We start from the raw sequence: 21,963 nt of genomic DNA, 5'->3' as shown, positions 1-21,963 counted from the left end.
TGATATTGTCAAACTCATCAAATAGGTAACTTTATACAGCAACAGTGACTCAAGTCCCAAAACTGTTCTTACATGCATTATTTGTAAAGGACTAGCTACATTTGAGGGCAGGAGTGTTATTTCATATCCCAATGCCGTAAGTGCCATGAGACTGCTACTTAAGTTTTGCATAACATTTTCAAATATATCTACCATGACAGTCAATGGACAACATTCAAATACATATCAGTGATAGATCATGAAATTAAGTTTAAATGAAGAAAATTCCAATTCTATCATTATAAATTCTCAATATTTTAAACATGAAAATATTTATTCTTTCTTTTATATAAAATCCTTTTTATAAGAATTTTAATTAGTTTTATTTGTTTACTCTACTATTATGTTATGTTAGGTAAATGCCTCTCCTCCCAACAACAACAAAAATCTAAGTACTTAATATGTACAACAACTTCCGTTTCTTTTCTTTCATTTGTTAGTTTTGTAACAGTATATCTGAAACAAAATGCACAACAATATATTTGAATGTAGCATGAAACTGAACATTCTCTTCTTTTTACACACTCAGACAACAATAATTTAATTATAATTTCCTGTAATTAAAATTAAATGTACACATTATCACTAGAAAAATCTTAGACATATCAAAAAGATTTTAGAAAATGAATATAAAATTCCACTTACAGTTCATTACCAACACCAACTGGTTGAGAAAGGCGCATGCCTTGCATTCCACGAGGTAAAATGTCTCGAGTAAAAATATTGTTATACGGGGAGCCACCTAAAATTTAGTATTCTTATTAAACAAAGGTTACACATACTAAATGGAAAATATCTTCATGTACATCAGATTCTTTAGGTATTAATAACAAGGACAGTTAAATTAAGAATATACATTGTTGTTTTTGTCTTGACCTAATATACAAGATAGTTTTTTAATTCATTTTATGAGTGAAATCTGAACAGTTAATTTAGCATGATAAAAATAAAATATGCATACCTAATGTTAGAATTTCCCACATAAGTACACCAAACGACCACCTAAAAGCATTAGAATATAAAGCTACAATATACTTTCATATCAGTTTTTTACATTTTATTAACAAAACTCTTAAAAATAAAAATATAATGAAGCAAATGCTGAGGAAAAAAAAGCAAGATTCAATTCAAATAAACTGAAAATAATCATAACTATTTTTTCCAAACAAACACTTGGAGTCAAAGAATTTTTTACTATGGAAATAAAAATTAAATGCCTTAATTTTTTTTTTTTCATCTCCATATTTACCCAATACTTTTAAAATAGTTTTAGGGCTACAATAATCTAAAATACCACAAGCTAAGCATTAATGAGTCATTAATAACTTACACATCACTTTTGCTTGCAAATGTATTCATGTTCAAGACTTCAGGAGCTGTCCACCTTGTGTACATCAGTTTCTAAAATAAAACATTCATTTGCAATTTTTATTACTGTCTTCCCATCACTCAACAGATTTACACAGATCAAGTTTTAAAATAATTACCTTTCCAAGAGGATTGTAATAACCTAGTCCAAAATGGGCAATTTTTGGAATGGATCCTTCTGCAATTAAAACATTTCTGCTAGATAGATGACGATGGAAAATCTAGAAATTAAAAAAATTATAATACAATATTTTCCACTATTAATGCATAAATATTTAAATGCCATTTAAGGCCATACATTTCCAAACCAATGGGTGTTTTGAATATTAAAATATTTCACATAGCATATTATAAAATGCATGAATCTACTAAAAAAAAACTTGCCTGATTTATGTCTTCCCCTATATCTCAAAATGCAACTAAAAAATTATAATATTGACTATTATAATATCATATAATGATGAATATTGTCTTTTATTAGCAATAAATTTATTTTAATATAACTCAGTTTTTTACATATAATTTACATGACTAAATATGTTACGTAGTAAAATCCATGAGGAGTTTAAGTACTATCTTTTCTTATCTTTAGCACTTTAGATTTGAGAAAAAAAAATGAATAAATTCTTTATTACAGAAACAGAGGATGGAAAAAAATGGTAATCACTAATTAAATAGTTGACTGTAAATACTAGAATCAATTAAGCATCATTTAACCATTTACTATTATTTTTATTGTTGTTATTATTTAATATTATATCTCTAACTTAGCATAATTATCATGCACACTATACACAATCATTTATTTTTCTCACTTTCTTCTTCTTAGCCCTCAATCTAATGATAATTATTTAGTGATCTGTCAACTCAAAGAGTTCATTCTGGATTATATGCTAAAAAATGCCAACTAAGTATAAACATATAATTTACAATAATGTCTAATCAGAAATATATTTCAAAACATTTCAAAGAAGTTCATAATTTTTTGAACTAGAAGTTAATATATATGAATTCGGTATTTTGAGCATCTGAAGTACTCGCTAAATATCAGCTTTTACATATTAGATCAGCAACAGCAGCATAATAAAAACAGCATTTGTATGTATGTGGAAGGTCAAAATAGTTACAACAAGATCACATTTGCAAGCACTACTATTGCTGTGTAGAAAATTTTAATTGTGCTAATGTAATTTAATTAATTATTATTAAGGTTTTTATTTAACTGATATTGTTTGTGACTAGTGTAGTGGGTACTTATTTTTGCCATTAAAAGCTGTTTGTATTTATTTTTTAATGCTTCTTTTCTCATGAAACAAGAAACAGTTTTCTCAGAACATCTGGTTGGAAGTGGAGACTGAATTACTTGCTCAATGTTCTCCAAACTGATTCTTTTGGTGGGTTATCAATAGCATTTGCAATGAGAAAGAGCTGTTAAAAGTATCTGCTGCTGTCGAAAGTTTTGTTTACTGGGAGTGAAAAGGAAGAATTAATTGGCATCTTTTGTTTTGTGAATGTTGCAAATGACGGATTAATGGGCTTTTTGAAAGGAGGGATATCAAATTAATTCTTTCAGGTGGCAATTAAAATGGCAGCAGTGACCTTGTTTCTGTGTTGTTCTCCGAAGTTAGAAGGGATCAAATTTCTGTTTCTTGCGTGTTTTGAATAATTCACTTTGCAGGTGTTCAGTTAATTTGTCTTTGCGGCAGCATTTCTGTTTCTATTCATTGGGAGGACTGAAAATAACATAAAAGAGAAAATTCATCTGGTTGTTCAAGCTTTATCTTTCAGTCAGTACAATTTTTGTGGGTAGAGAAAGTGGGTTTTCTTTTGAGACTTTTGTGGGAGTTTAAAATCAGTTTTAATTTTGGTCTAAAGTGATCTAGAGTAGAATAAGAATAATACTTGTGCTTTGCACTTGTACCATTCCTCAAGTTGAGCAGACACATCAATAGGCTTGATTATCACCCAACTTCCAGTATCTGAGGATTCCGGTCTTTCAATCAAATATGCAGCTCACAATGAGAAATATGATACCTAAATACATCTGCCAGTTTTCCTGTCCTTTAGTTCCTGATTCATTACAGTTTATCCATTCATCTGTCTTCGGCTACTTCAAAATTATTGATATTCTGGGCTTCTTCTCTTATGTTTTCAGCATGATATAATTTTTCGTGAACTTGTATTTCATGTGGATTTGTGAAGGACTATTTCATGAACTCGATAACGTGATCCTACATTGAAGTCCAAATGCAAGTTGCTTTTGTATAATTTTTTTATATATATCATTGCTGCTATTTGTAAGGGGGGGGGAGTAATTTTATTTCATCTTAATTGGTATAAATGGAATTTTAAATTTGAATTAAGAGAAAATGGATTGTGTTTAAGTGACTTTAAAATAGTCTATAAAAAAGAATAATTCTGTTAATTATAATTTCTTATCTTAATTGACAATGATTTGGTAAGATTTAAGCTAAGTATTGAGATGCTGTAGACACAACTGAATATGTGAGATTTTAAAGGTAGTTATCATCTCTATGTAATATAATTAAGGAAAGAAAATCAAGTGTCTAAGTAAGAATGGAAATAATCTACAGTGATTAAAATAATGTTACATTATGTTTAAGTGGGTTATTCAATTCTGATTAATGATGCTTAAAAAATATAATTTGGAATATCATTTAACCATTGGATGTAAGGAGAGTCTGGCCAGCTATCTTAATTTCTGATACAGTCAAAAGTCGATAATTCGGACACCCATAATTCGGAATGATCTATAATCCGGACCTCAAAACTAAAAACTTTCTGCGCATGCGCCGCGTTGACACATGCGCATAGGCATTTACGCGTGCGCGTAAGACCTTTTACGACTGCGCAGATGAGTTTGCGCAAGTGCAGAATACGTTTTCGCGTGCGCGTTTTATGTATAATGGACGTATAAGCTAAAATTATCTAATTATCTATTTCAGTTAATGTTGATGATTGCGTTGTTCCTTAATTTTCGAATTGGATCCGGCTTATTATTTTTTGCAGACTGTAAGAGCAATTTTATAAAAGTAAGCTTAAACTTTCCATTATATCAAATAGAATTTCCGATATATATTTGTTAATATGTAAAGGATCTAAAGCGAAAGTATGTTTTGAAATCCGAAATCTGTTTATCAATTTCACGCTGCTTGGCGGGGGGAACGCCACGGCGGGCGGGCGCGTAATGCATTGGAACTTGATTTGTCAGCACTATTCTTATCTTCAGCGCAGATGTTTTTATTTTATTTGGCTTATAATTCCCTACCAAATGTAGTATTTCATCTCGATATGCTCTGTCTTTGATATGATTTAAAATAAGTTCCTCGTCATTATAATTCGCTTCCGATAGCGAAGAAAAGTGACAGAGGTTATTGAAAACGAAAAAATTTCGATTGACAAATTAGTCGGTGTTCTTGACACAGCAATTATAGGACTTGAACAGCGGAACTTTGTAACTGAACAAGAAATTATGTCTGTTTAATAGAATTAAAGAGAAAGTATTATCACATGAAACGAAGCAAACTTAAACAACTTACATTGAAAGAAATGTTTAATAAAGTAAACAAATAAATATTAAGCTTTTTCTTTTTGCAAATTTTGATACCCTTTAGATCATAATTGTTCTTTATTTCATAAATTACGGTTTCATATTTTTAATTTTAGAATTTCTGCATGCCATCTTACGAGATTTAAACTGATGATCTATAATCCGGAAAAATCGATAATCCGGAATCGCCGAAGTCCCGACGAGTCCGGATTAACGACTTTTGACTGTATTCTAGAAAGTAATAAATGTTTAGTGATTAAATTTTGTATGTGTTATTTTCTTATTTAGTTGGTGGTCTGTCCAGTCACACCATTTGCTTGAATTGCAAGACTTCGTAGAAACGTGAAGATTGATTTACCTAGGGTATTGTTAATTATTTTTATGAATTAAAAACACAATGCTTGTACTAACCACTTTTTATATTTATTATTATTAAATGGATGATTACTAAAGAATTATTTGTTTATTTGAAGGTATCAAGAAATTATTTAAACTAATTTTTTTATTTTCAGGAACTGGCTGATTGACATGTATAAATATTTCTTCTGTGGTGTTTGTGAGGTTGAATTTATGAAAATTAACTTGTTATTATCTCTTGAGAAAGATATGAAATTGACTGAGTATTTAGCTTATGTGAATTGAAAGAAATGGTACTTTGAAGAGAGAGAGAGAGAGCTTACTTTTACCCATACACCAGTGAAAGTGAATTTGAATTTTGATTGAGTTAATTGATTTCAAAGATATGTTGATTGATTTAATTTGGGTTTAGATCAATCATGCAGTTCCTCCAACACAGTATAACAGACTTTGAGTTTGATTTCTCATTTATTTTATATTATTTTTTTTTGGGGGGGGGACATTAGTGAATGCTAAATTAAATAAGTGAGTTAGTTTGAAAAATAAGTAAGATAATATTACACAAATTCTCTTACATAACACTATTATCTAGAAGTTATTATTTGGAAAAAGAATTACACCTACTGCATAGCAATACAAATCCTACTGTGAATTACGGATTCGGTTTGGAATATGTACAGGGCAGTCAACCATTTTTTTAAATTAGGATAAAAACCAAATGTTCTTTAAAAAAACCGCAGTTCATGACAACTTTAATATATATATACAGATACATATCCCATCTGCCACAGCTTTTTCAAGCATGATGTGCCTCACAATCCAGCATAAAAATTAAATATTGACAGAATTGTAGAATATCTTTTAATATGAAATAATGAAATATAACATCAATTTGAACCAGCAACATGTTATAAAAGTTTACAGCAGATGCATCCACCATACAGTCTCTTAAGACAAAATAACCGATGCTACACTTATTTTCATCTCTCATCAGAAAAACCAATGCTGCTCTTATTTTTCTTACCATCATGATCCAGCCCTTTCAGACTCACTGATACATGGGACAAAGATGAAGATAGGATGGTACTACTAAATCCTCAAAGTTGAGGAATAAAATCATACAACAATGATTTAGATAGCTAACAGAAGATTGCAATATCACATTCATCCTCAAACGATGTCAAGATACTGTCTTATTTGCCCCTAAGAAAAGAATAGAAGTGTAGTCTTTGTAACTACAACAATTTTGATTCTCTAAAGCTGCATTTGGAAGGAAGCTGCTTTACATCCAATAAGAAGCTTAAAAAAAAAGGTAATCATAGATTGACTCACTTAGCAATTCTTCCTTCAATAAAATCATCTGTTTATTAGTTTTATAATGTCATGGCTTGTTTACAGGTCCATGACTATTATTGCTGATTTCATTCTACACAAGTTAGTTAACCTTCATTTAAATGAATCAAATACATCATTACTCATCAGTTATATTAAAATTTATTTTTTATATTATAATATTATATATTTGTTTTCTATTTTTGTGCACTTCATTTCTCTGAATAAACAAAGAGTTTATGTTACAAATGCTTTCAAAAAAATGCATGTTGTACTACTTACATTCAGCAGTCACCAGAAATAAGAATATAAACAACCCCTATCGAATAATGTAACAGAGATCTCAATCCATAAGTTATCAACAGCCGATTATAACGTTTTTGTACGAGAGATTAAAAAAAAACCTGGCCATTAACCCCAAAAAATTAAACAATCAAATTGCTACTAACAAATCAAAAATTGCTTCATAAAAATTAAATGGCAAGTTTTAAAATATATTTAAAAAAGATTCCAAATTAGAAAATTCAAATAATTTTTTAAAACACAGCAAATAATATGCAACATTTATTATTAACATTTGCAGCCTACCTGCCTCAAAGTTTATTTAATTTTATGGATTTATTTACCTTTTCCAGCTAAGTAAGTAAACTACGAACATGATTTTGGAAGGGGGAGCAAGTAGCTTAAACATTCCTTTTTCTACTGCAAACAATTGATGGCTTTGTTCATTTAGATTAGCAAATATTTATTAGAAAGGAAATTCCATATTTTTTTAGAAAAGTAAATAAAATAATACCCTTTATTAAAATGAAAAAATACTGCAAATAATATTATTTATATTTACTCACTCCTCTATCTGCCAAATGTGCCATTCCTTGAGCAATACCAGCAGCTAATTCTAATAACAATGGTTCAGACAAGCTGCTAACTTTCCCACCAGGTGGCTGTCTACTGCGAAGTAATAATCCCCTTAAAGAAGAAGAATGATGCTCAATTGCAACTTGCAGAACATCTAAAAAGATAAAATGTTGTATAAATCCATAAATAATGAAAATGACCTCATATCAAAGTTTGTATTACTTCAATATAATGTTGCCACTGTTACAGCAAAAATTTGTATGTCAAAAGCAAAATCAAAAGATATAAAAAAATACATAACAAGGATGTGTTTGTGTGCAGGATGTGTTTATAAAAAAATACATAACAAGTTTGTAGGAGTTTTAAGACCATGGGAGATAAATGAGCATGTATGCATTTGCTTACCATTTTTTACTATATATGTTTTAAAGAAGACTAGATACTATTATTAAATAAACTTTAAGGCAGGTAGGCTGCAAAAGTTAATAATAAATGTTGCATATTATTTGCTGTGTTTTAAAAAATTATTTGAATTTTCTAATCTGGAATCTTTTTAAAATATATTTTAAAACTTGCCATTTAATTTTTATGAAGCAATCTTTAATTTGTTAGTTTTTTTTTTTTTTTTTTTTTTTTGTTTGTTTCTTAGTTTAATTTGATTCTTTAATTTTTTTGGGTTAATTACCAGGTTTTTTTTTATCTCTGGTACAAAAACGTTATAATCGGCTGTTGATAACTTATGGATTGAGATCTCTGTTACATTATTCCATATGGGTTGAGATTTATTTTTCAGTGCTACATCTTTATATGTGGCTCATCCTGAGGAAGTTTTTAGGAATTTTCCTAACTTTATGTGATATGTATACATACCTTAACAAAACTTAACTCAGTTAAGAAAAGGGGGGAGAGGGAATATGTTGCATACCTATTCAATCTAGAGCCATCATTTTGAAGGTATTATGGAAACCAAGCACAAATGTTTATAACAGGGATGGGCAAACTACGGCCCTTGCCGGTCCGAGGCAGAAAAAATATATTTATGTATTATATATCTATCTCCTTTTCTACTTTGTTTAAATATAATTTTTTCTTCCCCCCCCTTTTTTTTTTTTTCCAAAGGATTGTGGATCTTTTTACTTCCTCTATTTTTGTTCTACAAAATATAAATTGACGGAAATAGCAAGCACAGATAACTTACAATTCGTAAAGTGTTAAAAGCGGCGCTCACAGGCAATTTCGAGATTTTCTTCACTCCGTGCAATCTGAATACTCTGATGTATTGTATTACATGAAAGTAAAGTGGCTTAGTGCAAGACGTATTTTGAAGCGAGCTGTGTTGTTCTTCCATGAGAAAGAGTGTTCTGTGGAGTGCAAGATGTTAGAATATACAGAATGGCTTTCGTACTTTTCACAGATCTTTGTCATATAAGCAACTTGAATGTCAAGATGCAAGGGAAAAATTAATTTATCAATGATATCTTTGCCCATCTCAAAGCTTTTAATCTAGAACTTAATCTGTTTGCTGGGCAGTAAGCTAAAAACGACTTGTCTCATTTTCCGAGGTTATATTCAATACCCTCAGTAAATGAAGAGAAGTTTAAGAATTATGAAGATGGCATGAAAAAACTGCATTTTGTGTTCGAATGCAGATTTCAAGATTTCAGTGCCATTCAAACAGAAATGTATATTTCTACCATGCCTTTCAACGTAAAATGTGAAACAGGGAGGTCAGATTTGTAGCTTGAATTAACTGAGTTGCAATCACCTCAAACATTTGTTTCTAAATACACCAAAGGAGAGTTTTACAAATCATTATCGAAAGTAAGTTTCCTAAATTTAATACCTCACACCCAGAAAATCAGTGCTATGTTTGCTTCATCTTATATATGTGAACAAGGGTTTTCAACTATGAAACTTAGAAAGAATTATTTCAGAAGTAGCCTGGAAAATGAGCATTTAGCCTCGTTCCTTAGAATCAGTCATTTTACTTCGAACCTTATTATAAGAAACTGTTAAAAATGATATCTGAATTTCATTCATCTCATTATTTAAATTATAATACTCGTATATTGTTTTTAAAATTTTAGAAAAATTTATCTTGGCCCGCTAAACTTTCTTTTTTTGATTTTTGGCTCATGACCGAAAAAGGTTGCCCATCCTTGCTTTAGAACATGCCTGCAGCAATACTATTGTATAAATATGTATTTCTGCACCGTGTGATTATGTGAATAAGTACTTTAAAACATCGAGACTTTGCAAGAGATGGATATGACCAGACATACTTATCAATAAATGAAAATTTTGGTATTTTGGTACACTTTTGTCATTAAAATATATTATTTAAATCTGGTGAATAGCATCATACCCAAAGGGAAATATGGAAAGCTAAAGAATTACATGTGTTATTACTGTTATTAATCCCTTCGCGCCGACTGTCACGTCTACGTGCCAGCAACGAACACACTCACTTCTTGGCTGACACGCAGGCATGCCAGAGCATTTTCCCGTTCAGCCCTGACTGTCACGTATTTGTGCCAGTGTCCTGGAACGTTACAGAAACTATAATTTCTGCCACAAGATGGCACTGTATGTCCATATGGTTTCAGATACATGTACATTAGACCTTCTACTCGAAATGAGAGAAGCATGACTCACATACACGTGTTTTTGATTATACAAACAAAAGGAGAAATAAATCTTTCCGAATGGCGTGCTTTATGACGTCTCTTTAAATTTGCACGTGGTAGTTGTTTATTGTAAGTAGTGAAGTTTTATTTTTGCTAAAGCGTTGGGTATTTCGGTTTGCAGTTCAGTATTTAGAAAATAATTAGATCTTGTTAGACGTGAATTCTTTCTGTTTTTACCATTGCAATGTCGAAGCGTCGAAAATGCTTAACAGAGCATGAAATAGCAGAAATGATGCAAAACATTTCAGATATTGATTCTGGAATAGATTCTGATAGTAGTGATAGTCATACTCTGTAACGTAGTATCACTAGGATACTATGTTACATAGTATCACTATCACATTTTCCAAAACTTTGTTCAGAAGAGACTGATAAGAAAATGACACGACAATGCTTCGCTTGTTCACATTCCCGGAAAAATCCTCCAAAACGGCAAATGAGTTATTACGGGTGCAAGGAATGTAACGTAGAACTGTGTGTAGATCCCTGTTTTCAAATGTTAAGTAATATATTTAGTTTTCAGATGTATAATGTTAAAAGTCATAAAATGGTGAGTAATGAAAATAAAATGTGTAAAATATGCTTTTAAACAAGAAATAAGGTAATTAAAGTATATATATATATATATATATATATAGCTATAAAGCATAAGTCGTAAATACTCTATAGAGCATTATTAAAAAATGCGTTGACACTTCGGAAATTTCATGGATTTAGGCTTAATAGCAAAAAAGCCCCCGTCCCTGGACAGACGCTCACGTAAGACACTGCCGGCCTCCGCGATAAGCGTGCGTTTGCATTACCCAGCGCGAAGGGGTTAACAGATGAACCAATGAGAATATTAATAAAAGAATGTGCTTAAACAAAAATTGTCAGCAGCTTCAAAATGACAAAGGATCAATCATGTTTCTAGATCATCTCAATGCATTTTTAGCTCTTTCGTATGCTCATCATCAAACTGTTGACATTAGAGATAATGGTTCTAATGGTGGGATTTTATAACTCTACAAAGTATGGTGATGACATTCTTGAAAAAAAAAATGGGTAGAAATTATTCGATAAAAGCAAGAAGTCATCCATGTGTTCTATAATATTTTAAATCTGGCTATACTAAATGCTTGGATTATTTTCAAAGAGAAATATTTTTTATTGCAACCTTCTGAAGAATTTCGATGGAAACAACTATCAGATGCATTTCACACTCTATTCCACAAATTTCTGGCCAGGAATGAAAATTAAATTTTTATGGACAACACAAACTGAAAATGGCATGGGGGAACAGAACTGATGAACTGATACATGCTCTAAATGCAAGAAATGAGGTTTTAGAAACTGTGGAAAAGCAGTAGAAAACATAACTCACACTGACTGTAGTTTATGAGGAAGTGGAAATACCTTTTAGTAGAATTTTATCAATGGAAAAGGAACATTTATTGTATCTTTTTTCTAAATGTACACTGTACAATTTGTATATATCTGATTTCAAATTAATGTATTTTATAAATTTTATTTTGTTCATATTAACTATAAATATGTTCTTTAATATTTAGCTTAGTTATAAGTAATAACACCAACATTTATTTACTTTTCTTTAAAATACCATTTTTGATTCTCATTATATATGCTCATAAAAAATACTGGATTCATGCAGGTAGATTATGGTTAATATTTGTTGGTGAGAATTAATTCTAAATTTAAAACACTGAACCATTATTTATAAAAGACTAGATTAAAATAGTACATTCTTGATTTAATTCAAACTATCAAAACTATGGCTTTAGAACTTTTTGATAAAGGAAAAAAGTCCTGTCTTTCCAGTGTTCAAATTGGGCACTTTTTTTTAAATACTTATATTAGCAATAATAAAGGTATACAATATAATATAACAACAACCAACAAACTTATTTAGAGATTGAGAGTTTTCTATTTATTTAATAATAAAATATAAAATTAAAAAGGGATACATCCTATTGTCTATCAATCCTATTGTCTATAAATGAAACAACTTTATAAACTAATACATTTTGAGATATAAATCATGCATAAACACATTTCAAAGAGAAAAGTAACATACTTGATTTTGCAAACACACACACATATATATAGGCAGTAAGTTTGTTAATTTACTAAAGCTATCAAATATTTTTCAGAAAATGACCTTTCACATGATAACATAACTTTTGCTGTATAAAACTGAAACTGCAATGGAAAAGTCGGTATAAACATAAAAAATTTCTTTGCAAATCTTTAGTGTTAATAGTCACAAAATATATACTAATATCATTTGATCTTTTGTTGATGAAAAATATCTATAATTTAATTTACACTATTATACTTAGCACTTCAAAATGCACTGATTGGATGTTTGCTTGATGCTGAAGACACTATGCATTCAAATGCCTAAAGATTTTCAAAGAAAGAATTGATCACACTCTAGGAGTTAAAGCATCTTCACATCTTTGGGAAAAACACAATGAGAATGGTCATTGTTTTAAATTGAGTGAAAAAATTACACACACCCTATTTTCTGACAGTAAATGGCATCATGTGTCAGAAAAAATGAATCCCTTTGATCTGTTTTTTCGCAGATGTTTTTCAAAACATTTATTTGATTCACACTGGTGGGAATGACCATCTTATTTGAAAGTTTTGTCTGACTGTTGGCCCATTACAGAAAAAATAAGGAATAAAACCCTTGAAATTGCTTCTGAAGGGACAAAATTCAAGCTTTGTCAAATAAATTTATCAAAAGATCAGTTGTCATAATATGCAGTGCAATTCTTCAATTTTCATTCCATCTTGAAGTTAGTAGCCTGAATATTGATATTTGTTAGTAATATCAAATAAAATCATACATAGAAAGAAAAGAGGTATATAACATTACAGGAGATTAAGGACGTTCAGATTATAATAATATGAGAAGTGCAGAATGAATGTTTTCCTTCTGAGAGAGAAATTGCACACATATGTATGAAATGTAATTTCTCATACATTATTTGTTTTGTGCAGCCGGGGCAACAGGAATGAGACAAATTTTGGAATATAAAGTGGTAGGTTTATTTTAGCATCCATCTCACAAGCGTTCTCCTCGTACCTTGAGCAGAAGCCCTACTTATACATATGTGTGCGTCACGAGGCTCCTCCAATCAGCAATATTAATTGAAATCATGAGGTGACGCTATCCTCTCATCAGGAGTGTTCTAAAGGACTTTATGTAATATGACAGATTTATGAGTTTTGCGATTTGGCGAGCGCCAACAGGTTAATATATTTTATAATAAAGAAAGGATTTCGCCAAAAATTTAGGAACAGGGATGCAATTTAGGTAGAGAATCGCCAACACATTATTAAGCAATATTATTAGAATTTAATTTAATCAATTGATTTAAAAATATCATTACATGTATATTAAAAGACGAAGAAGGAATTATTCATGTAAAAACATGTATAATGGAAAGAACTTATAAACCAGTTTATATAGCCAATCTTATTGCCCGAGAATTCTGTATTTACATGAAGACTTACTCAACGTTTTCATGATGCTGTTATGAACTCAAATGTTACTTAGTATCATATACAGAAATTATTGGATCCTTAAAGGCTGGAAAACTATTCGAAATGTTTTAAAATAGTGTATCAAATGTTAAAGATTTAAGTCTCATCATTAACAGCAGATCCAGTCCCAATGGCTGCAGACAGAGCTGAAAATGCATCTGTGTTTGAGATTGTGGAAAGGATTTAGCAAGATCTTTATATGTAAAGCACGGGGACAAAGTATGGATTGTTTTGTTTACATGTGCCCTACACAAAGCTGCAGACTTGGAGGCAGTTTCATCTCTGTCAACAGAAGCATTTATTCTTTCATTTAGATGCTTTATAGTAAGATGACTTAGAATAGTATATTGTGACGATGGTATAAATTTCAAAAGTGCTAACAATAACCTGAAAGAAATAGACTAGGAGAGGGTAAACCAATTAGCTGAAATTCAACATATGATTTGGAAGTTTCTTCTTCCAATGGCAGTCTGGTGAGAGAGACTTGTTACAACTATTAAAGAGCTCTTTAGAAGATCTTTAGGAAAAGATGTCATAAGTTAATGAAGAGTTAGTAACAATTGTATATTACTGTGAAAGAGTTAATAAATTTTCAAATTTTAACATATTTATCAGAAGACATGATAGATCTGATTTTATTAACTCCAGGCATGTTCTTAATCAACAAACAGAATTCAAAAGTTGCAGACATTGATGAAATTAATGCTAACAATTTACCATGAAGAATAAAGTATCAGGCTAAGTCAATAGAAGATTTGAGATTAGATTATGCTTTAGAAAAGTACATTTAGGGCAACTTATTCAAAGGCATTGATAAAATCCTCAAATATGTCATATTCAAGTTAGCAACATTGTCCTAGTGATGTTTTCAAAAAGTGCTTAAAATGGCCTTAGCCAAAGTTACTGAATTATTTCCAGGTAAAGTAATAACTATGAAACTAAAAATATAATATAACATACTAATTCCTACTATTCAAAGAATTTTTCCTCCAGAGATTCATGGTCAACACTTGCCCATGGAGACTGTTCCTACAGGAGTTCTTCCTTCAAGTGACTGACCAGCACCATCACTGGATCCAGATGATGAAAACTGCAAAATGTCTCTAAAGACTGCGACTTAGTCTGGTTGGGCTCTCAAAAAAACCACAGAAACTGAATTAAAATTTTTAAGTGAATGTTTTTGAGTAGCAAAACGGCAACTCAAAAGGTGGAATAAGTTGTGAACGGCATCATTTCAGTTCTCAACAAGGATGAGCCAAGGACTAGCGTTGCATGACGAACTAATACTTTTAAAATCTAGAATGTAGCAGTCAGATGTAATTTCTTTAGAAATTAGATGTAGTCAGAAAAAAGTTCAATATAGATTCTCAGGTTTTCATGTAATTAAATTGTGTTAAGTGTCATACTATCTCTTCACTTTAGAAGTTACCAAAGTAATACTGGGTAGATGTTATTTATTATTTTATTTTTTCGAAGTTGGCCCTTCATTGCAAGACATGCAACTAGAGATATATAATCTTCATTTGAATAATAATAAAAAAAAAAGTTCAGTTTTAAATTGAATATTTAAGATACACAGTAAAATTCAGCAAAATGTTGAAGCATCAAAATAAAATTAATCTTAAAACTTAGTTAGCATCTTTTAAAATACAGAACATTAAAAAAAATTAATTAGGTGATTTTCTACTATACTGCATATTGCTTTCACCACTTCTAAATAAGTTAGTTTTGATTATTGTGACCAAGGAAACATAGACATGAGACATTTCTTCTGACATTAAGATCAAGATATGCATTGCATACTTTTAATTAGTATTAATTAGAAGTTCTTTCAATTTCCTTCTAATTTCACCATATCTTCAAACTTCTGTCTTTAGTTCTTTTTTGACAGTTAATTATTTCTTTACTAGGGTTATTGATTTACATATTGCAAGAATGACATAATTATTCATAGAGCTTGCCAAGTACCTCTTTACAACAGCTGAAGTTTAAATTTGCTTACAGTAACTTTTGTAGGGTGTTCACACCTGAGCTTGGTTTTTAGCTGGTCTGGCTGGTATAATTTTGCACAATGTTAATGCTAACACCTAAGTGATATATTTTTAACAGGTTAACTGCCAAAATTATTTTGTATTAATCATGTATATAACATCGTACATATTCAATAAAGTGTTTAAATATTGATTAATCAAGAATGTTTTAATCTTCACTACCCAGTCCAGACATAATAGTGTTCTTCAACACATTTCATTTTAACAGTTGATCTTCTTAAATATATTGTTACAATTAACATTACCATTTTCTTTTCTTTCTCTAATTTAGAGTATACTTCAATAAAATCGAAAGATCAGAAACAACATAAATTTGCATGAAGAATGATATAAATATAATTAATCCAATGAGAGTTATGGGTTTGACCCTGAAGTTTCAAAGTTCCCCAAAATCCCATGAATAAGTGATATTTTCTTGATTATAATTTTTAAATGATCCTCTCATATTGAACTTTGACTCCTTTGCTTCCAATATCATCTAACCCAAAATCATATACATCAGGAGCTGGCAGAAAATTTTGTGTGTTAATAAATTGGAAAGCCATCCTTCTATGCAAAATTTTATGTCCATAACCCTCAGAGGATTAACTATGAAATTTGCAGTGATATTCTTTTGCTTTTCACAATACATATGTCGCAATGAAAATAGTCTTTGAAAAATTATCATAGAAGTTTTTTAAATGGAATGGAAGTAGTTTGAAATAACTTAAAATTTTTATACATAATTTACTGTTATGCACGTCAAAGACAGGAATTTCCAGTAGGGTTTCAATGATTTTAAATAACATTTTTATCTTCATTGATCAAAATAAGATACTCTCCATTTTGTTTAAAACTATTTAAGATGTTAAAATCAAAGCTTAAATTAATTTGTTATGCATTTAAAGAGATTTTTAATTGCTAAATTTAAAAAAATAGAAATTTTTAAAGAAGCAAAATTTAAAAAACATTTCAAATAATCTATTTTACTACACTTGCAAGAAAATCTGTCACTTCCATGTTTGTCTAGTCTCAAGTGTAAATCTGATTATTAATAGTGTACTAATCAAAAACACATGCATATGATCAAAATCGAACATTAAGTACATAATTTCTTATGCTACAAATGCATCATCTCATAATGTAAAATAAAAATATTCCTCCATAAAATTAATGGAGATGCTATATCCTACATAAAAGCCCCATTTAAAGGAGACTTAAGGACTAAATTATGAAATAATGTGTATGACGAACAAATAGAGAAATGCAGCACTGTTTTAATTAATCAAACAGTATGTATGATGGTAGATGACTTGTCTAATATCCAGAATCAACTAGTAATCTGCATATATGTTTGTACAAAAAATGAAACTGCATATTTATTGGAAATAAAATTATGTATAATTAACAGACCAATGAAAATTTATTTGTCCGTAATGCCATTAAAAATGAAGTTGGAACAAACTTAAATGCAAAGTTTAGTTTTGTAATTGATAATGCAGCAAATATGTCAAAAAAAAAAACAAAAAAAAAACAGCCTCTATCTCATAGTTGTTCTAGTAACATAATTTTTTTGTCAAAAGATTAAATTTTACATTTATTCGCGTATCTCCTCCTTTTTACACTAATTTTACAGCTAGAAAATCAGGAGGGGAAAATACATACTGTATACTATTTCTGAAGAAAATTACTTAAATAATAAACAAAGCACATTTAAAAGCTCACATAGAGACTCACTAACATTATTGTATTAAATATTTCAATAATGTTATAGACTTATCAATTTCAATAATACTTCCCCCCCCTTACACAAAATACTTTCCTATTTAGCATCCATTTTGCATTTTTACCCTAAATCAAACATTTCTAAATCACATGTTGAAAGCAGGATGAGAAATATATGAGTACAGGATGAGAAATATGGTAAATCCAATATTACAAAACATGTTACTTAAGTTCTAAAATATTTTTTTAAATCATAAGTTTCTCCAAGACAAATTTAATGAACTGGTTTAAATAGAACTTATACCCTCTTAAGTTCACTAGAACTCAGAATGTTACTCCCTTGAAAGCTACATAAAGTACTAGTCAGTTTTCATGCAAACCGTGAAAGAGAACTGATATGCAACAAACAAGAATATTTGGATAAATTTCTTAATATGGTAGTTAAATAAGATGTAGAAAATCTGTTATTTTGTCATTTTGAATTTTAGTCATTTTGAATGAAACTTTAGTCATTTTTTCTAACTTTAGTCATTTTAAATGAAAAAGAGAAGCATGATTGCAGCACTGTTGAAGATGTTGAAGTTTGGAAAGATTTTCAAAACAGCTTAAAAAATCTAGAGAAAGCATCTATGATATTGTTTAAAATATATGAAACAATCAGCACATTTTTAGCATACATTTTATAACCAAAATATAAAACTGAAGCTTATTAACAACTGAAAAGAAACAAGCATTGGAATTAGTAAAAGAAAAATATGGAGAACTGCTTTGTTCAGCACTTCACTGAAAATTATTATTTGCATTTCTCTGTTCCTGTGGCATCCTTCTTGAAAATGAGATGACTGAGTCATTGACCACTCTTGAGTGATAACAATAAATAATTCTTGAGAAAGAATGCATAGGAGAAAAGAGCTGGATAGAATTAAAAAGTTAAGCATAGAAAGATCTGTATCAGCAGGGACTAAAGAATATTTTCTACTTTTAGAATTCTGAGAAATTAATTAGGACTGAAAAGGCAGCATTTTCTTCCCTTTGTTCAAAGCTCTGAATGCAAATGGCAATAATGCAATATATTACTTTAAAAAAGTTATATAAATCACAGATAAAAATGCCATTCTGGTATTATATTTATGATGATTTTTTCATTTGTATTTATATTAAATGTATTGTAGAGCAACTAGGTTTTTTTTATATGGAAGAGGTGAAAAATGAGCAATGCCCTCGCCGGGACTTGAACGTGGACCTTTCGAATACATGCCAAGTGTACTACCATTACACCACAAAGGCATGCAAACACCAGGAGGGAGAACATACCTTATACACTGAAGTGACAAAAGTCATGGGATAGCAATATGCAACAGATGGCAGTAGTATCACGTAGAAAATGTATAAATGCAAAGTGCTTTGGCAGGCCTTTCATTTGTGTTCAAGTTATTCATGTGAAGAGGCTTTGACGTGATTAAGGCCGCACGACGAGAATTAACAGACTTTGAATGCGGAATGGTAGTTGGAGCTAGATGCATGAGTCATTCCATTTCAGATATCGTTAGGGAATTCAACATTCCGAGATCCACAGAGTCAAGAGTGTGCCGAGAGTATCTAATTTCAGGCATAACATCCCACCATGGACAGCACAGTGGCCGACCACCTGCACTTAACGACCGAGACCAACAACATCTGCGTAGAGTTGTCAATGTTCACTGACAAGCAACACTGCGTCAAATAACCACAGAAATCAATGTGGGACGTACGAGGGACGTGTCCGATAGGACAATGCGGTGAAATTTGTCTTCCTTGGGCTATGCCAGCAGAAGACCGACTCGAGTGCCTTTACTGACAGCACGACATCGCCCGCAGCGACTCTCGTGGGCTCGTCAGCATATCGGTTGGTTCCTAAACGAATGGAAAACCGTGGCTTGGTCAGATGAGTCACGATTTCAGTTGGTAAGAGCTGATGGTAGGGTTTGAGTGTGGTGCAGATGCCATGAAGCCATGCACCCAAGTTGTCAACAAGGCACTGTTCAAGCTGGTGGTGGTTCCATAATGATCTGGGCTGTTTTTACATGGCATGGACTCGGTCCTCTGGTGAAACTGAACCGATCATTGACTGGAAATGGATACCTTCTGCTACTTGGAGGTCACTTACAGCCATTCATGGACTTCACGTATTCAAACAACGATGGAATTTTTATGGATGACAATGCGCCATGTCACCGGGCCACAATTGTTCGCGATTGGTTAGAAGAACATTCTGGACAATTCCAGCGAATGATCTGGCCACCTAGATCGGTTGACATGAATCCCATCAAACATTTATGGGACATCTTTGAGAGGTCAGTTCGTGCCCAAAACCCTGCACCATCAACACTTTCACAATTATGGACGTCTATAGAGGCAGCATGGCTCAATATTCCTGCAGAGGACTTCCAACGACTTGTTGAGTCCATGCCACGTCGAGTTGCTGCACTTCGCCGGGCAAAAGGAGGACCGACAAAATATTAGGAGGCATTCCACGACTTTTGTCACTTCAGTGTATACTCCCCCTTTTAAAGAGTGACTGGGGAATAGTGGACCCACTCGACAAATCCTGGTGGTGAAGAATAACCATCCACCTCCTTTTTTAGTTTGGACGCCACTGTGGAGTCATCAGGCTTTTTTTTTATATGAAAGAGGTGAAAAATGAGCAATGCCCTCGAACTTGGACCTCTTGAGGAATATGCACCAAGTGTGCTACCATTACAACATAAAGGCATGCACACAGGAGGAAGAATATATGTATATAGTATGGGAACACTTTTATTTATTTTTTTGGGTTAATTTATTAATATGTACGTTAGTTCATACTTAAGTAATTAAAATGATTTTGCTGGATATTCATTTCAAAATGCAGACAAGATATTTCACTGTATTTTATGCTATTAATTAATTAAATTATGTACAATTTCTGTTATTTATAATTATTATTTGCTACATTAATTTAAGTATAAAATATGAATTACACTTCTTACTATAACCTAAAAAGTTTTATTACTTTGAAAATCATCAATATGTGAAAACCATTTAAGAAGTTAATAATAGAAAAACTGTAAAAATACCTGATTTTAATAACAAAATTTATTAAAAAAATTTTATATTTAAATTAAAATGAAAATTTTGGGTGATTTCTTTATACCCTGATTTCTCACTGGCATATTCTTATTAAATTTTTAAATCATAAGAACAAGCATTATAAATAAGTTGCTGTGTATTTAACAAAGAAAACATTTTCCATATTACTTTGTTGTTACGTTGACTCAATTTTTAATAGCTTACTATGCCACTTTGGTAGTTCTGCAACCTTATTTTTAATACCTCATGCAAATATTCCCCTGTCTTCCATATTAAAAACGGATATATTGCAAATGAACTTACATTTATAAATGGATATCAGCATAAATACAGGCATTCCAGGGTTTGTTATTTTAAATGTGAAAAAAGAAATTAGCTCTATAGGAACTGTGACAGACAAAGATAATATTGAACAGTCATTGTGATTAAAACTCTGGCATGAGAAAAATATTATAAATAGTATTATTATTATTCATGTTATCTACATTAGCAGAATTACTTGCAAGATTTATGTTGCTTATCACAGACATAAACAAAACTACAAGTTCCTGAAAAACAAAAGACTGAGATTCAGTTTTATGAAATATTTGATTTCCTTTAAGTATATCAACTTTAAGTAGCTTATTTTGTACCTTTGTATAAATAAAGAATTCTTAGATATTATTGCATTAAAATTATGTTTATAATACCATAAAAGCACTTACCTCGTGCATCACAAGCACCAAGAAATTCAACTACATTAGTATGAAACCCAATCCTAGACATTAAATCTAATTCACATAACAAAGCTCTTTTTTCTTTTTCTAAAAGAGATGATGGAGCTGAAAAAGATTTGAAAAAAAATTGAAACTTAATTTTAAAAGCTACTAAAAACAATATGCAAAAAATAGCATCACTGTGTAAAGCTACTACTACTATCAAATCCCAGTTACTGACATCATTAATTATCTCATTATATGAGATGACAGATGAAAATTTAAATATAATGCTTCTTATTCATTTTTTTATCATTTATTACATAAATGATGCAAGACATAAATGAAAATCTTATGTAGATTTATGATTTAAAAAACACTGGTGCAGTCAGATTTTTAGTTTGATTTCCCATTATTCCATCCTTTCTTTTTTTAGACAGTGCAGGAAAATATCAACTACAGCATATCTCAGCTTCCTTTACAAATTAAATATTTTTATATATTAATTAAGTAACTAAATTTAATTATTAAAAAATCTGATTCCATCATACTTTCTTAAAATTTACAGGTGATTTTTGGTACTACTAATAATAAAATGTAACGCTAATAATTATTAGCTAATTAAAATTAATTTATCT

General features: G+C 30.7%; 1 protein-coding gene across 8 annotated transcripts in view; it reads right to left on the bottom strand.

The window, feature by feature from the left end:
• The window catches only part of Wsck (tyrosine-protein kinase Wsck), a 70,841-nt gene that overhangs the window by 9,074 nt on the left and 39,804 nt on the right, over positions 1-21,963 (bottom strand). For all 8 annotated transcript variants that reach the window (XM_085819847.1, XM_085819849.1, XM_085819848.1 and 5 more), the window contains 6 exons: positions 21,335-21,451; positions 7,516-7,679; positions 1,527-1,628; positions 1,370-1,440; positions 1,001-1,041; positions 685-781 (listed from right to left, as the gene is read on the bottom strand). In XM_085819847.1, the coding sequence (XP_085675973.1) occupies positions 685-781; positions 1,001-1,041; positions 1,370-1,440; positions 1,527-1,628; positions 7,516-7,679; positions 21,335-21,451 (592 nt within the window). The remainder of the gene's footprint in view (positions 1-684; positions 782-1,000; positions 1,042-1,369; positions 1,441-1,526; positions 1,629-7,515; positions 7,680-21,334; positions 21,452-21,963) is intronic.

Source organism: Stegodyphus dumicola, chromosome 7 (assembly GCF_044657685.1).
Source record: "Stegodyphus dumicola isolate Sdum_Otavi_A_Nest chromosome 7, ASM4465768v1".
Lineage (NCBI taxonomy): Eukaryota > Metazoa > Arthropoda > Arachnida > Araneae > Eresidae > Stegodyphus > Stegodyphus dumicola.
Note: the sequence above shows the minus strand (reverse complement) of the source record. Positions and strands in the feature narration are given on the sequence as shown.